Source organism: Narcine bancroftii, chromosome 2 (assembly GCF_036971445.1).
Source record: "Narcine bancroftii isolate sNarBan1 chromosome 2, sNarBan1.hap1, whole genome shotgun sequence".
NCBI classification, from domain to species: domain Eukaryota; kingdom Metazoa; phylum Chordata; class Chondrichthyes; order Torpediniformes; family Narcinidae; genus Narcine; species Narcine bancroftii.
This window is the reverse complement of record NC_091470.1, coordinates 173,787,518-173,805,823: the sequence shown is the minus strand read 5'-3', so window position 1 is coordinate 173,805,823 and position 18,306 is coordinate 173,787,518. Positions and strand designations below refer to the sequence as shown.

The following is an 18,306-nucleotide window of genomic DNA, read 5'->3' as shown; positions in this document are numbered from 1 at the left end:
GAGCCAGTCTCTACCAGCCCACAGCCTGCGTGGGTCGTTTGTCTGTAAGTCGCCAACAGCCCATGGCCGTGTGGTTCCCCCAGCTGCTGAGCTCCTCGCTGGTCCGCTGCTGTGGTCACTGTTCTGTAGGGTCAGCTCCTATGCTTCTCTTTATAACAGGTTGGGGGGGGGGTGGTGTGGTGGTGTTTCTCCCCTTCTCTGGTGTCCCGTTGCATCGACAGAATCTGCATTGCTCGATGCCACTACCACAACAGGCGCCTGTGTGGTTGCAGGATTTTAAGTAAAAATACCATCAGCTCCTTTAACAGGTCGTTTAAAGCCTGTATGTGTCCGCGGCAGCGCTGCTGTTACAGTGCCTCCGTCAGCACCGCCATTTTTACTATGGGTGTGAGGTTGGGAAGGATTAGATTATTGTAGAGAGTTTCTTGATCACTGGGCTCTGTTTCAGGAAAGGTGGCATCTGTACATACAGGACAGATTTCTTCTGACCTGTAAGGGGATGAATATCCTTGTGGGTAGGTTTGTTCGTCTGGTCCGAGTGGGGTTAAACTAGATTTGCGGGGAAGGGGAACCAGAATGTTAGAGCAGTTAGTGGGGGGGGGGGGGGGGGGGGGAGGGTAAAGGTCATGTGAGGACTGCATGTACAGGCAGAAATCAAATTTTCTCAGGTGAGTTTATTTTAATGCGAGTGTTACTGGAAAGGCTGACGAGCTAAGGCATGGATTGACATGTGGGATTATGATATTATTGCTATTAGTAAGACTTGGTTGCAGGAGGGGCAGGACTGGCACCTTAATGTTCCAGGGTTAAGTTCCTGCAGAAGTGATAGAGGGGGAGGGATGAAAGAGGGAGGAGTGGAATTGTGAGTCAGGAAAATATCACAGCTGTGCGAAGTCAGGACATCCAAGAGGACTTGTCTACAAAGGGCATATGGGTGGAGTTGAGGAACGGAAAAGTTTTGACCACACTAATAGGGTTATATTATAGACCACCCAATAGTTCAGAGAGAAATGGAGGAGCAAATCTGTAGAGAGATGGCAGATCAATATAAGAAGTCGAAGTTGTGATAGTAGGAGATTTTAACTTCCCAAATATTGACTGGGACTCCCATACTGTGAAAGGACTGGATGGCTTGGAGTTGGTCAAATGTGTTCAGGACTGGATGCAATACGTGATCTCCTATTGGGGAACTAGACAGGTCAGGAAGCAGAAGTATGTATAGACAAACATTTTGGTTCCAGTGATCAAAATGTCATTAACTTATTTATGGAAAAGGATGCATCTGGTCCTCATGTTGAAATTCTAACTTAGAGGAAGGCAAATTTTGAGGAAATGAGAAAGGATCTCAGAAGAGTGGATTGGGATAAGTTATTTTATAGCCTGGGTGTGTTAAGTAAGTGGAGGACCTTCAAAGGAGAAATCTTGTAAGTGCAGTGTTTGCATGTTCCTGTTAGGATTAAAGGCAAAGTTACCAGGCATAGGGAACCCTGGTTTTTGAGGGATGTTGGCAATCTGGTTAAGAAGAAGAAGAAGGAGATGTACAGCAGGTATAGGCAACAAGGAGATAACGAGGTACTTGAAGAGTACAGAAAATGCAAGGAAATATTCAAGAGGGAAATCAGAAAGGCAAAAGGAAAACATGAGATTGCTCTGGCAGATAATGTGAAAGTAATCCCAAAGCGTTTATACAAGTATGTTAAGAGTAAATGGATAGTAAGGGACAAAATTAGTCTCCAAGAGGACAGAGAGGCCAACTATGTGTGGAGCCTCACATAATAGGGGAGATCTTAAATGCTTTGTTTGCCTGAGTATTTACTCAGCAAACTGTCAGAGTGCATAAGGAAGGAAGGGAAACAAACAGAAGATTCATGGAACAGATGGAGATTAAGGAGAAGGTGCTCCTGCCTTACAGCGAATGAAGGTAGATAAATCACCTGGGCCAGATATGATATTCCCTCAGACCTTGAGGGACACTCGTGTGTATACAAAATGTCCTTGGCCATAGATGAGGTGCCAGAGGATTGGAGGGTAGCTCATGTTGTCCCATTGTTTAAAAATGGCTCGAAAAATAAACCAGGTAATTTACCAGGTAAACCAGGTAAAGCTGGTGAGCCTGACGTCAGCAGTGCGTAAATTGTTGGAAGGAGTTCTGAGGGACAGGATATCGAAGTATTTTTATGGTCATGAGCTGATTAAGGTCAGCGTGGCTTTATGCATGGTAGGTCGTGTTTAACGAATCTTGTAGAGTTTTTCAAGGAGGTTACCAGAAGGTAGATGAGGGAAGGGCTGTGGATGTTATCTACATGGACTTTAGTAAAGCCTTTGACAAGGTCCCACATGGGAGGTTAGTTCGGACTTTAGTAAAGCCTTTGACAAGGTCCCACATGGGAGGTTAGTTCAGACACTGTATCCATGGAAAGATTGTAAACTGGATTCAAAATAGACTGTGTTTTGAGAAGACAGAGGGTGGTAGTGGATGATTGCTTCTCCGATTGGAGACCTGTAACTAGTGGTGTGCCTCAGGGATACATGTTGGGACCATTGTTGTTTGTTGTATATATCAGTTATCTGGATAATAATGTGGTGAATTGGATCAGCAAGTTTGCTGTTGACACAAAGATATGGGGCATTGTGGACAGTGAGGAAGATTTTCAAAGCTTGCAGAGGGATCTGGACCAACTGGGAGAATGGGCCAAAAAATAGCAGATGGAGTTTAATGCAGACGTGTGAGGTGATGTATTTTGGAAGGGCAAACCAAGGTAGGAGATGTACGGTAATGATAGAGCACTGAGAAATACAGAAGAGCACAGAGATCTGGGAATACAGATACATTGTTCCCTGAAGGTGGTGTCAAATGTGGGCAGGGTTGTAAAGAAAGTTTTTGGTATCTTAGCCTTTATAAATCAAAGTATTGCATATAGGAGTTGGGATGTTATGTTAAAATTCTTTAAGACATTGGCCAAATTTGGAATATTGTGTGGAGTTCTAGGCACCTAACTACAGGAAGGATACCAATAAGATTGAAAGAGGGCAGAGAAGATTTGCTGGGATGTTGTTGGGAAAGATTAAACAGTTTAGGACTTTATTTCTTGGAGCGTAGAAGAATGAGGGGAGATTTGATAGAGGTTTACAAGATTATGAGAGGTATAGGCAGGGTGGATACGAATAGGCATTTTCCACTTAGTTTGGGGGAGACAAATATGAGAGGTGGTAGTTTTAAACTGAAGGGGGGAATATTAGTGGGAGGTTCTTCACTCAGAGAGTGGTGGAAGTGTGGAATGAGCTGCCATCTGATGTGGTGAATGTGGGCTTGATCGTGAGTTTTAAGAATAAATTGGATAGATACATGGATGGGAGAGGTCCTGAGGGTGACGGAATGGGAGCAGATCAGTGGGACTAGGGAGATGATAGTCAGCACAGACTAGAGGGGCCGAAGAGGCTGTTTTCTGTGCTGGAGTAGGTTTACAACAGGTTGACACAACATTGTGGGCTGAAGGGCCTGTACTATGCTGTAATGTTCAATGTTCTAAAATTGGACAGGATATTCTGAGACATTCTCGCAGTGAACACATGGATCAAAGAAATATCCAGGTGGTTCCAAACTCTCATGAAAATAATGGACATATCCATGAGCATTTCTCTGCAATGAATGGATGTCTTGCCTGGCACAGACCAATAATGAGGTCTCTTATCTACATAATCTTCTCAGAAAAGTATCAGAAGAAGAAGTAGGAAGGAGTGAAACACGAAAGTCCGTAGACACTGGGGTTGGAGTAAAAACATAACGCTGGCGAAACGCAGTGTCGTTTATATAGCAAAGATAAATGTACTACAGGAGAACTTCTTCAGGATAGGGCATCCCTTGATACTTTTAATGAAGGGCTCAAGCCCAGAAAGTTGGTTTTGTATCTTTATCTCTGATACAAAAAGTACACTGTTTGACCAGCTGAGTTCCTCCAGTGTTGTGTTTTTATTTTATATCAGAAATAGTTTGTTTGAAGCCCATCACTGGAATTAACCGTTCATCTGTACCCTGCATTTGCATGTTTTAATTTAAAGATGACAGCAGGCCTTCTGGCCCACGAGCCCACGTCCAAATGCATCCATGGCATGGGTGGCACGGTTGGCATAGCGGTTAGTGCAACGCTGTTACAGCGCCAGCGATCGGGTCCGGGGTTCGATCCCCACACTGTCAGGAGTTTGTCTATTCTCCCAGCATCTGCGTGGGGCTCCGGTTTCCTCCCACTGTTCAAAATGTACCAGGGGTTGTAGGTCAATTGGGTGTAAATTGGGCAACGTAGGCTCATGAGCCGAAAGAGCCTGCTACAGTGTTGAATGTCTAACTCTTAAATTTAAATGTCACCAATTAATCTCATATGGCTTTGGGATGAAGGTTAAAACGGTTCAAGATTCCATTATTGTCACATAATGCTGCGTTTAAAATGTAACGTACATGAAATTCTTAACTTGGTCTACCATAGGGAAGACAGGGAGTCGCTACTTTTTCCAGCCCCTCACAGAAATGAGGCTCCAGCGAGGAACAAACTCACGACCCCTAGTTTACAAGACCAGTGCTCTAACCACTGAGCTGTCAAAGCCTCACCTATATCTCTAAATTAAAATATTCAACGACCTGTGAGGTTAGCGCAGCAGTTAGTGCAATGCGGCTGCAGCACCAGTGACCGGAATTCAAATCCAGCACTGTCTGTAATTTGTAAATTCTCCCCATGTCTGTTTGGGAGATTGGGTGGCACAGGTTCATGGGCCAAAAGGGCCTGTTACCGTGCTGTATGTCTAATGTTTTTTAATGTGAAAAAAATGTAAATTAATAAACCAGAGCCCTCAGAGGAAACCCATGTGGACGTGCTGTGAGCACGCAAGCTCCTTTCAGGCAGCGGCCAATTGGAAGAAATGTGTCCGGGATTCAGCTGGACACAACCATGTGACTCATTTGAAATCTGCTCTGGTCTTCCTGTTCCACAGCAATGAGAGCTGCACCCACAGTGAAGGTGTACTCCTCCCCCGACACGGTGACAGAGGGCGGCATGCTGGAGTTACACTGCCAGGTGACAGGTCACCCACCTCCCAGGATCACATGGTACCGGGCAGCGGGCCCACTAACAGCCAATCACCAGGTAGGTGAAGGTGAATTCTCTTTGTGGGGATAAAAAGGCCTGGCCCGAGATTGATGCCAACTCCCAAGAACGTTTCCAAGGGAGAATGTAGAATTAGTTCCAAGACCTGATCAGCGGCTCTTGGAGAGTGCGGCTGTCCTCCGTCTTTCCAGTGTGGTACTCAAGTCATGGTTCAATCTTAGCAGCAATCAGACTGGGAGGGGGAACATCGACATCTGAGATGAGAATTTATAAGTACAATAAATAAATGGACCAACATTCCTATTTGCTGCTGCCAAGCAGGTCCATGGTTTTATAAATTAATTTGCCAAAAAAGAAAAAGAGATCATAAATACAGTAAAACCCCTGGTGTCTGAAATTCAAGCAACCAGAAAAACAAATCTGTGTCTTGTCTGGTGAGCAGAAATGAGCAGTTCATGAGGAAGTGGATAAGTTTTAGTAAGGCGTTGTAAGAGTAAGTCTCAAGCAACCGGAAAATATGCTTATCCGACATCTACCAATCCCCATAGGAGCTGGGGTTTTATCAAAGTTGTTTATTATCATCTGACTGTACAGGTACAACCAGAAGAAACACTGTTTCTCCAAACCACGGTGCTCACACACACACACACACACACACACACATACACAAAATACAGAGCATGTATACAGAATATATACAGAAAGATGAAATTTAAAATAAATATACAATATGTAAATATTTTGCAATTATTTACTCGGTTACAGGGTATTGTTCATTAATCTCATCATCTGCAGGAAGAAGCTATTTCCCAAAAAGAATCGGTGATATATAATCTGTGCCTTGTTCTGCTATTTACAGGAGACCCTTTGAATCTGCAGGTGGAGAGCAACACCCATCTCAGCAATCCCCCTTGATCCCTTTCCCCTCCAGCTCTGTGGTTCATTGTCTAACACTCTCCTGTGCTGCGTTTGCCATTCACCCACTGGGATGTGGGAGGATAATGGAGCAGAAACCCAGAGGGTCACAGCAAATTTCAGTCAGACAACGCCGGAGGTGGGGATCGAAACATGAGCCCCATACAGCCACAGGGCCGTGGCTCTAACTGCTGCACCACTAGTCCCCTTGGCCCTGGGTGGCAAGGAAGAGCCCCATGGCTCTTAATTTCTTTGTCAGAATACCAGCAAACGCTGCCCCTCACTCTTTCACAGCCGCCCCCACCCCCCACCCCGTCTCTTGCAGCTGTGAATGTGTTCGTGCCTCTGACCCAATCTCGATTTTCCTCTTGGCTGTGCAGGTGCAGGGACCCGTGTTACGCATCATTCACATGATGCCTGCTGACATCGGCGATTACATCTGTCGTGCTGAAAACGTGCTCGGAATGCGGGAGGTCAAGTTTTCCGTCTCGGTCACCGGCTCAGCCTGTATGTAAACCCTTCATACTCTCTAATCTTCGTGTGTGTCGCCCAGCTTCATTGGTCGGGCAGAAGGATATTGATGAGGAAAGGGAATATATTGTCATCCGCTGTGGGCTATGGGAAGATCAACTAGTATTTTGTGAGTTGTTACAGCTGAGAGAATTAAGAGTCACCTTAAAAGGGAGGAAGAAATGCTGGGCTCAGTCTCAGGGGCTGGTGTCACAGAGTGACAGGGTTATATTTCAGTGGAGCATCAGTAGCCAAGTCCCAGCTGGATTTCTGCAGTCAGTTAAGGCAACATCCTGAGCAACAGGTGTGGGTGCAGAGGGATGGTTCCGATGAGAGCTCATTAACCGCATCCTTTAAAATGAAGCAACACTTCACTTGAGAATCTGCAGGAGTCACCTACTCGACATGGCCTTCTCTGCATTGGAGAGATGCAGACTGGGAGATCGCTTCGCTGAGCACCTTCGCTCTGTCTGCAAAAGTGACAGGGATCTCCCAGTGGCCAACCATTTCAATTCTGTGCCCTACTCCCACGCTGACATGTCTGGCCTCGTGCACTGTCAAACCAAGGCCATCGGTAAACTGGAGGAACAACACTTAATTTCTGTCTGGCCCCTCTCCAACCGGATGGCATTAACATTGACTTCTCCAGTTCTGCTAGCCTATTCTCCCTCTGTTCCCCATCTCTCTGTCTTCTTTCTGCCAGCCGTCCACCCCTTCCCTCTCCATTCACAGTCCCATCCCCACTGGTGTACCCTCCTTCCCTTATCAACCTACTCGCTCCTGCCTGTGGGACCGTGCTCCTCCCCCTGCCCCTCCTCCCCCACTATTTTGTTCGAGTGCCTGCCATTTGCAGACAACTTGATGAAGGGCTCAAGCCCGAAACATTTATCTTTGCTATACAAAATACACTACTTGACCTGCATTTCTCCAGCTTTCTGTTTTTACTTCCAGCAGGTTCCAATAAGGCCTCATTAACCAGACACTTTAACTCTGTTTCACTCTGCACGAAGGCTGCCTTACCAGCTGAGTGTTTCTTGTGGTTTTAAGGGAGATAGTAACCCATAAGGGTTCCAACCTGAAATTTTGGCCAATCATTCCTACCCACGGACGCTATCTAATCTGTTGAGTTCTACCAGAATTCTTAGATTGCTAGTATGTGAACTGTTTAAGCAATTTCATAAAGTTCATCTTCCTTCTGGGACAGGATGAGGGGAATTTTAAGTTCAAGTTGAATCTCATCTGACTGTAAATTACAACTGAGTCCTTTAGGGAGGATGTTCCAAAGCTTTCTTTCCAGAGCAAGAGGTATAGAAATTTGGAACTTTCTACCTCAGGAGAGCATGGGTGATAGGGAATAACTGGACCTTTCTGAACTTTAGTGGATAGATTTGGATATGGAGCTACATCAACTCAATACAACTCAACTCATGGAGAGTAGGAACAGAAGGATTGATCCCATTCCAGACCTTCTTGCACTTTGAGAAAGGACATTAGTCACAGTCCCAGGATAAGGATTTGGGACTGAGATGAGGAGAAACTTCTTCACTCAAAGTGTTGTGAACTTGTGGAACTCCCTACCTCAGACAGCCAAGGGGTTGTACAGTATCGAAACAGGCCCACTGGAGGGGTTGTGTGCACTGAAGAGGGGGTCAGGAAGCTCCAGTGTAATTTGGATAAATTGGGGGACTGGGCAAATGCACGACAATGTGGATAAGTGTGAGATTATCCACTTTGGTAATACAAACCGGAGGGCAGATTACTATTTGAATGGCAATAGATTGGGAGATGGGGAAGTGCAGAGAGACCTAGGGATTCTTGTGCACCATTCACTGAAGGCGAGCATGCAGGTACAGCAGGCGGTTAAAAAGGCAAATGGTATGTTGGCCTTTATATCAAGAGGGTTTGAGTATAGGAATAAGGATACCTTACTGCAACTCTACAGAGCCTTGGTGAGAGCACACCTGGAGTATTGTGTGCAGTTTTGGTCGCCTTATCTGAGGAAGCATGTTCTTGCAATGGAGGGGGTGCAAAGGTGATTCACCAGGTTGATACCTGGAATGGCAGGAATAACTTATGAGAAAAGATTGCGCAATTTGGGATTGTACACGCTGAAGTTTAGAAGATTGAGAGGGGATCTCATAGAGACATATAAAATTTTGGCAGGACTGGACAGAATGGATGCAGAAGGGATGTTTCCAATGGTGGGGGAGTCCAGAACCCGGGGCCATGGTTCGAGGATAATAGGCAAACCATTTAGAACCGAGATGAGGAGGAATTTCTTTACCCAGAGGGTAGTGAATCTGTGGAATTCATTGCCACAGAGAGCAGTAGAGGCAGGTTCATTGAATATATTTAAGAGGGAATTAGATCTATTTCTTCAGTATATGGGAATTAGGTGTTACGGAGAGAAGGCGGAGACGGGGTACTGAACTTTAAGATCAGCCATGATCTCATTGAATGGCGGAGCAGGCTCAAAGGGCTGAATGACCTACTCCTGCTCCTATCTTCTATGTTTCTATCTCATCCATGCTGAACGCTGAGCCCTCCTGCATTAGTCCCACGTGTCCACATTAGGCCCACACCCTTCCAATCCCTTCCATCATGGAGTTATCCAAGTGTTTCTTAAAGGACACTATGTCTCTGCATCTACCATGTAGTCTGGCTGCTTGTTCCAAGGCCCACCACCCCCGAGTGAAAAACTGACCCCTCACCTCCCTACTAAATCCCATCCCCCTCATTTTATAGTTATGCCCTCTTGTCTGAGATTCTCCTACTCTCGGAAACAGACTATTCAAATTATCGCTGCCTCTCATAAAATCTTATAGACCTCAGTCAGATCCCCTCTCAACCTCCCACACTCTAAGGAGAAGAGACTGAGTTATTCCAATCACTCATGACACCTCAAACTTACCTAATCCCGACAATCACTTCATAAACCTCCTCCCTACCCATCCCAACTTTTCAATATTCTTCTTGTAGCTAAGCACACAATATTCCAAGCATGGCCTCACCAGCGTCTTGTACAACTTCAACATGATGTTCGCACGATGACCCGGCCAATGAAGGCAAGAATCCCCAACACTCTTTTCATTCACTCTGCCTTGTTGTGGAGATGCTGAGGCCAGTGCATTATATACAGTAGCCTTCTTGGCTAAAGGGATCTGGGGGTATGGAGAGAAAGCAGAAGAAGGGGGCTGAAATCCCACGAATTGGTGGTGCAGGCTCAAAAGGCTGAATGGCCTTCCCCTCCTATTTTCTGTGATTCTATGAAAACAAGCAGATTCCGTTAGTTTTATGGGGAAGGATGTGTTTATGCTTTGTATAATTCCTTGTTTTATCCCACAGACAAATATATTTATGAACATAATGAACAAGGTTCCTTTTTGGATGCTGAACATTGTTTGAACAAGCTGAAGCCTATCCAAGCAATGCCACTGACTTAGGAATGCAGTTGTCCTTGGTAATAATTCCCCAAATAGTCTTTAGAAGCTGGTGGCAAATTGGCAAATTGGTCCAGAACCTGTAGACAGCAAGCAAGGCCAAGCTTCACATGGCAGATGGTGTTTAGCCAAACCCTCTCTCCTGTCAATCATTGAAACAGTTGTCATGGGTTCCCTGCCTCAGGCCTAATCATTTAAACTAACATTTTTGGATGCACAGATCAGTGAAGATCAGTGCACTGTGCCGTGAGGTAATTCAGCGTCTGGTCCCTGTAACCATCTAAAACAGGGAAGGTCTATTTGTTCTCCAAGAACAAATTGTGATGGCTCGAGTTCTTCCTTCTACTCTTACCACCAATGAAACACTCCCCTTATTTACAGCAGCCTGCAGATTTTCCCCCTTCCCAGAGGACCACAAGCCAAAGATGGCAGCAGTAGCTCCTGCCAGTATTTAACCGTTGTCCAATTACACACATCACATCTTCCTCTGGGTCATTTGTCTGTGTCCTCCCATCAACCTGCCAAATTGTCCTTTGCTCCTTCTAATTGTTCACCCATTGACCCAGTCCTCCGCCCACCATCTTACCATTCATGGTTCAAGGTTCTTTCTGTTGTCACGAAGTAATACATTAAAAATTTAACATATATGGCATATTTTAACTTTTACCTGCTGAAACACAAGGAGTCATAGTGAGCATTGCTGGGCACCCCCAACAATAAGAGAAAGAAAAGGAAAAGAGAGTTCTTTCAGCGACACTGAGTGTCCATGGATTCATCTCCAGTGGTTCCACAGACACTGCATCTGCAGATTCATTGGCAGATCGAAACCTGATCAAGAAGCTTTCCGCGTCTCTTGAATCCCGGTTCCGATACCTAGTTCCCGTGAGCCAATCTCCAGCAAATTGCAGCCCATGAAAGTCTCCCGACCCAAGTCGCTAGCAGTTCTGTGTGGGACCCTTCAGCTGCTGAGCCCCTCTCTGGTCCACCATTGTGATCACCGTCCTGTAGGATTCTCTCCTGTGCTTCTCCTTCTCGCGGGGGGGCGGTGGGGGGGGGGGGGATACGGAGGTGTTCTCCGCGTTTCTGATGCCCTGCACTGGTCTGCTGCTCCTCAGGGGTCTGCAACCCTTCTTGGTCGCTGGGAGCATGGGCGCCACCATTTTGGGAACAGGCTTTGCAGTTTAATTACAAACACTGTCGGCATCTTTAACAGGCCATTTGAAATCTGTACAGAGCTGCTGACATTAGGACCAGGTGGTTGAACCCTGTCTCTCTGCTCTCCCCCCGGGTCTGCCCCTCCCTACCTCCTGTTGGAGTCGCCACTCCATTCTCCTCCAACTGCCCCTTTTAAATTCTGACTCGACACCGGGACCCCTGCAATTCTGCAGCTCCAGACCCAGTGGATCAATATATCGTGTCAGTCATTTTGAACCGACGTTCTTCACTTGGGCTTGTGAACCTTTGCAAGTCTCTATCCAACTGGCCAGTGGAACGTCCTATTTTCAAAGCTGAGAGGACCAGATATACGAACACTGAGAATGCTGGAGAAGGGTTGTAAAGAAGATTAAGGTTATTTGGAAATTGGAGATGCTGTAATCTGAAGCTAAATGCACTCTGCTTTAGGAACTCAATGGGTCGAGCAGCATCAGTGGGGCGGGTGGAGGGGTTTGGCATTTCAAGCCGAAACCCTTCATGGAGATTTGTTCATCTATGATACTATGAGTTGGTAGAGTAGGTTTGATTGATTGGCCTTAGTCCCCCATTCTTGCCCCTTCTGCTCTTTCCCTTCAACATTAGGATGGTTGCTCATTCTAGGTGCAGAATTGTCCCATGGATTGGCGTGGAGCTAAAAGCACATGTGACAATGCGTCACTCCTGTCTGTGGCACGGATTTATACACAAGAGGGCAGGTGTTTTAACTCTGCAGCCAACTTATATTCCCAGGTCTGCCTCAGAGGCAGAAGATAAGCCATCAGGAATCATATATTCCTCAGATCATTGACGCAGACTCGATGGAAATAGATTCAGAATCGGGTTTATCTTAAGACATCACCAATTGTAGGTGTCCTCAAGCCCATGATGATGCTGGCCAAGTTCACCACTCTCTGAGGTTTGTTTTCCTATCCTGTGCAGTGGCACATTGATACCAGACAGTGATGGTTCTATAATGCAACCAGTCAGAATGCTCTCCACGGTGCACCTGTAGAAATTTGCAAGAGTCTTTGGTAACATAACAAATCTCCTCATACATCTCATGAAGTGTAGCTGTTGTCGATGCTGTGTATCGACTGGGAGCAGTTCAAGATGCACCAAAGGAGGACAAAGGGATTAATCAAGAGAGCAAAAATAAATTACGAAAGTAAGCTTGCGGCAAATATAAAAACCGACTGCAAAAGCTTTTATAAATATGTCAAGAGGAAAAGATTGGTGAAATCCAGAGTAGGTCCTTTGCAGTCGGAATCAGGGGAATATATAATGGGGAATAAGGAAATGGCAGACCAATTAAATTCTTACTTTAGTTCTGTTTTTACAAGAGAGGATACAAATAACCTCCCAAGGATGTTGGGAAACATAGAGACTAATGCAAGGGAGGAACTGAAAGAAATCAGTATCTCTAAGGACATGGTCTTGGGGAAATTGATGGGATTGAAGGCAGATAAATCCCAAGGGCCTGATAATCTACATCCTAGGGTACTTAAGGAAGTGGCCATTCAGATAGCAGATGCTTTAAGAATTATTTTCCAGAACTTGATAGACTCAGGATCAGTACCAATGGATTGGAGGGTAGCTAATGTTACCCCACGATTTAAAAAGAGAAAAAGCGGGGAATTATAGGCCGGTGAGCCTTACATCAGTAGTGGGCAAAATGATGGAATCCATTATTAAGGATGTAATAGCGGAGCATATGACTAGCAGAGAAGGGATCGGACAGAGTCAACATGGATTTACAAAAGGTAAATCGTGCTTGACAAATCTATTGGAATTCTTTGAGATGGTGACAGGTAAAATAGATGGGGGAGAGCCAGTGGATGTGGTGTACCTGGACTTCCAAAAGGCCTTCAATAAGGTCCCGCATAAACGACTGGCTTCCGAAATCAAGGCTCATGGGATTGGGGGCAAAGTATTGATGTGGATTGAGAACTGGCTGGCAGGCAGGATAAATGGCTCGTTTTCTGAGTGGCAGGCGGTGACTAGTGGGGTGCCACAGGGATCTGTACTGGGACCCCAGCTGTTCACAATTTACATTAATGATCTGGATGAGGGGATTGGATGTAATATCTCCAAATTTGCAGATGACACTAAGCTAGGAGGGGTTGTGTGCACGGAAGAGGGGGTCAGGAAGCTCCAGTGTGATTTGGATAAATTGAGGGACTGGGCAGATACATGGCAAATGCACTACAATGTGGATAAATGTGAGGTTATCCACTTTGGTAATACAAACCGGAGGGCTGATTACTATTTGAATGGCAATAGATTAAGAGATGGGGAAGTGCAGAGAGACCTAGGGGTACTTGTACACCAGTCTCTGAAGGCGAGCATGCAGGTACAGCAGGCGGTTAAAAAGGCAAATGGTATGTTGGCCTTCATATCAAGAGGGTTTGAGTATTGGAACAAGGATACCTTACTGCAGCTGTACAGGGCCTTGGTGAGACCCCACCTGGAGTATTGTGTGCAGTTTTGGTCACTTTATCTAAGGAAGTATGTTCTTGCAATGGAGGGAGTGCAGAGGCGATTCACCAGGCTGATACCTGGAATGGCAGGAATGACTTATGAGGAAAGATTGCGCAAATTGGGATTGTACTCGCTTGGAGTTTAGAAGATTGAGAGGGATCTCATAGAGACATATAAAATTCTGGCAGGACTGGACAGAATGGATGCAGATGGGATGTTTCCAATGATGGGAAAATCCAGAACCCGGGGCCATGGTTTTAGGATAATAGGCAAACCATTTAGGACCGAGATGAGGAGGAATTTCTTAACCCAGAGGGTGGTGAATCTGTGGAACTCATTGCCACAGAGGGCAGTAGAGGCAGGTTCATTAAATCTATTTAAGAGGGAATTAGATATATTTCTTCAGTATAAAGGTATTAAAGGTTACGGAGAGAAGGCGGGGACGGGGTACTGAACTTTAAGATCAGCCATGATCTCGTTGAATGGCGGAGCAGGCTCGAAGGGTCGAATGACCTACTGCTGCTCCTATCTTCTATGTTTCTATGGAGGCCACAGGGTAGGTCATCAGAAATGTTCACTCTCAGGAATTTGTTCATTCAAACCATTGTTGCAGATATTAATTTAAATATCTCTCCGGCCCTCTTTCAACCTGCTTCTCTCATTCTGGTTTCCACCGTCCCACAGCCGAAACACAGCCTCCGACTGTGCTTGTTTACCCCTCCCCCAGCTCAGTAACAGAGGGAGAGATGGTGGAGTTGCACTGCCAGGTCACAGGTCAGCCAGCACCAAGGATCACCTGGTACAGGACCGCCGGTCCTCTGACCACCAGCCACCAGGTAGGGGACCACCTCTGCTCTGTAGTTCTGAGCGCTTGAGCCAGTCTGGGCAAGTATTAGTGACGGAGATACTCCTGTTGATGCTCCAGGTGGAGGGCCCCGTGCTGCGCTTCCTTCAAGCGACCCCCGCGGACTCCGGCGATTACATCTGCCGCGCCGAGAACTTCCTTGGAATGCAAGAGATCAAATTCTCCGTCTCCGTCACCTCAATGAGTACGTTTCCTGTTATTGTCTAAAATCTTCCGTTTGTACTAACCGTTCTCCTCGTGGTTATCCGAAGTTTCGATTACTGGGATCAAGAACACACTTGCTTTGAAATATACACCACTGTTGGAAAATAAGGTTCAGAAGTCTTTATGGAGACATTTTGATAACCAGAGAGTATTGTAGAATGAGGAGCCCATTGTGTAGATCATTCAATTAATTTTTGAGGAGAGAAAATGTTTGACGTGTGTGGAGAAGGAAGGCATCCACTGCCTCTATCTTCGGATCACCCATTCAAGTGGTTTTATCACGTGAGATTCACATTGCTGATTATTACCGGTGAAACCACATATAATCTGGAACTTCGTCCTGGTGCTTTCACACATAATCCGCCTAATAATGTCGATGGAATGAATGGTTCGCCAATCCACGCAGCACACTATCTCAAGCAACTGGAAAATCACAATAGGTCCCAGTTACCAGGGAGTTTACTGTATAGGGAATTGAAGAGAGTGGGGAGACAAAGCAGGTGAGGAGGGAGATGATGGGCAGATAGAGGCAGGAGAGGGAGGGGGTGGTGTTGAGCTCCGCTGGTGGGGACTGACCAGGTGAGGGGATAGAATAAAAGGAAACAAATGGAACCAGATGAAGGAAGGGGGAGGGGGAGGTGGAGACACAGGCTTCAGATGCTGGTATGTGTTCAGAAAGGGACTAGATATGGGCGGGGGGGGGGGGTGAAAGCAATGAGATGAAGGGATTGGAAACCCAACAGGGAATGCGTGTGGGTGGCAGGCAGATGGAAGCAGATGTATCAAAACAAGGAGCACAGAGGATGTCATTCAACCTATTGGGTTGTGCACTGCCCAGGTGGAAAAGGAGATGTTGATCTTCCAATTGGGTTCTTCACCTTGGTCACAAGTTATAGGAGCAGAAGTTGGCCCATCGGCCCATCAAATCTGCTCCACCATTCTAATCATGAGCTGATCCATCTTCCCACTCCCTGGCTTTCTCCCCTAACCCTTGATGCCCTGACTAATCAAATACATGTCAATCTCTATCTTAAATACACCCAACAACCTTGCTTCCACATCCAACTGTGGCAACATGTTCCACAGACTCACGACCCTCAGACTAACAAAATTTTTCCACATCTCTGTTTTTAAATTGATGCCATTTTATTCTGACGTTGTACCATCTTGTCCTAGACTCCCCTACCACATTGACTCTGTCCAGGCCTTTCAGCATTCAAAATGTTTCTATGAGGTACGCCCTTATCCTTCTGTACTCCAACGAGTACAGTCCAAGAGCCAACAATTGTTCCCCACATGCTAACCCTTTAATTCCTGAAAATCTATGAATCCTCTCCAACGCCAGCATGCCTTTTCTCAAATAAGGTGCCCAAAACTGTACATAGTACTCTGAGTGAGGCCTCACTCAACATTCTATCCCTGCTCTTATATGCTAATCCTCTAGAAGTGAATGCCGACATTGAATATGACTTTTTCACCACCAAATCAAACTTTAGGTTATCCTGCACAAGGACTCTCAAGTCCCTTTGCACCTCCCCATCCTAAATAATAGTCTAAATAATAATTTCTTGTACCAAAGTGTATGGCCGTACACTGTATTTCATCTGTCATTGTCGAAGGTCCAGGTGTGGGAATGAGAATGATCATAATGTGTAACCAGGAGCTCAGGGTGGCCATTGTGGACAGATCACAGGTGGGATGGGGAACGCACTGTCTGGTTGGGTGGCGGAGGCTGGTAGTCTCACACCATTCAAGGAGCTCCGCGGCAAACATCAAGGTATCGAAGGCAGTGGACTACTGCAGAAAAGTGAAATCAGTGTGAATAGGTAATGGTTCCATGGATTTGCTGTTCTGTTTGACATGATGATTACACAGGACATATCCAACAGGAGAATGCCATACTCCAAACCCACTCCTCTTATACATTTGACAGATGTGGTGCAGCTGTCGTAGGAGAGTCTATCCAGTCTGAGACTAACACTGGACAACAAATTTTTCCCAAAGGTTTGCTTCCTGAAAAAAAAATTGGGGATTCTGAGAGATAACTTCAAGCTGAACACAAAATTAATTTCAGAATTGCTGTATCATGTAGGAAGTTGGAGAAACGTTAAATTAACTTTTATTGAATTTAGCATGTTTAATCGCATAATGAAGCTGACTCTGCGTTCGTTCAACTGACCTAAATATGTTTTGCCGCTGATGATCTTCATTTGTTTTCAACATCCGATGCCTCTCTTGTCAATGTCCAAGAATATATGGCCGGCATTGATGGATTCCATTTGCCCTGATACCACGTTTCCATGGTGGCAATGTCCTGGTGAAACCTTTCACTGTGTTCGTCGCTGACTGCACCAAGACCAGCAGGGAAGAAATCCAAGAGCGAATGCAGAAAATGAATTTTCAATGGCACGTTCAATGGATTTGTCTGCTTGAAGTAGACTTAAAATATGACAGGAAATCACAAAAATATGTTATATCTATAAAATGATAAATGATAGGAAAATTTTACAGTGAATTTTTGATCAGCAGCCCAAAATCCATAAAATATAGCCAAAAGTGTTCAAGAAGCAAGTTCTTCATTGTGCAGTGTTATCAATGCATCAGTAACACAGGAGTTGAGAGATATTCGTGGAGGAGTCCCACACATCCTATGCTGGCACATGGTCCGTGCACAAACTCCAAGAGCGTTGCAACTAATATATTTTTTTCTAGTTTGATGAATTTTTTCATGAGCTCCAGTTGGAGCAAAACTCGATGATTAGTGCTCCAAATGCAGAGGGAAACAACTGCTCAACATGCCCATCTTAACTTCGCTGTCGAATCCGCAATCACAGTTTCAAATATGGATTATAATGAATATAATGTCCAGTGTGTTCCTCTGATGTCTGTGGTAACGGAACTGGTGCTGAGGCTAAAGTTGAGTTAGCATGGTCATTCATTAGCTGACCAGGTTTGAGGACTGCCTGGCATACTTTTTCGATGTGACTCACAAGATCTGTCCTGCCTGCCTTGGACCCTCTTCTCATTCTGGTTTCCACCCTCCCGCAGCCGAAACACGGCCCCCGACTGTTCTCGTTCACCCCACCCCCAGCTCAGTAGCGGAGGGAGAGATGGTGCAGTTACACTGCCAGGTCACAGGTCAGCCAGCACCCAAGATCACGTGGTACAGAACCGCCGGTTCTCTGACCACCAACCACCAGGTAGGAGACCATCTCTGCTTTGTAGTTCTGAACGCTGGAGCCAGTCTGGGTGAGTGAGTGACGGAGGTTCTCCTGTTGATACTCCAGGTGCAGGGTTCTGTGCTGCGCATCCTTCACATGAGTCCCGCGGATTCCGGCGATTACATCTGCCGTGCCGAGAACATCCTTGGAATGCAAGATATCAAGTTCTCTGTCTCCATCGCTTCCTCGTCAATCCGTATGTAGCACGTCATTGCTTGAGTGTTCGATTTGCCCTTTGCTGCCCTACTCTTTCTTGACGTTGTTGAACTCCAGTAATTTCTGGTGGTCTCTTGAAAGGCAGTCCTAACATAGTGGTCTCCAACCTTGAGACAGCAGCAATCTCAATGGGATGGCAATACAGATAGTGGGGCTATTGCCCCACA

At 45.7% G+C, this 18,306-nt stretch overlaps 1 protein-coding gene across 7 annotated transcripts in view; it reads left to right on the top strand.

The window, feature by feature from the left end:
* The window catches only part of hspg2 (heparan sulfate proteoglycan 2), a 556,383-nt gene that overhangs the window by 411,111 nt on the left and 126,966 nt on the right, over positions 1-18,306 (top strand). For all 7 annotated transcript variants that reach the window (XM_069919165.1, XM_069919159.1, XM_069919161.1 and 4 more), the window contains 6 exons: positions 4,984-5,135; positions 6,392-6,518; positions 14,318-14,469; positions 14,559-14,682; positions 17,751-17,902; positions 17,990-18,119. In XM_069919165.1, coding sequence (XP_069775266.1) covers positions 4,984-5,135; positions 6,392-6,518; positions 14,318-14,469; positions 14,559-14,682; positions 17,751-17,902; positions 17,990-18,119 — 837 coding nt within the window. The remainder of the gene's footprint in view (positions 1-4,983; positions 5,136-6,391; positions 6,519-14,317; positions 14,470-14,558; positions 14,683-17,750; positions 17,903-17,989; positions 18,120-18,306) is intronic.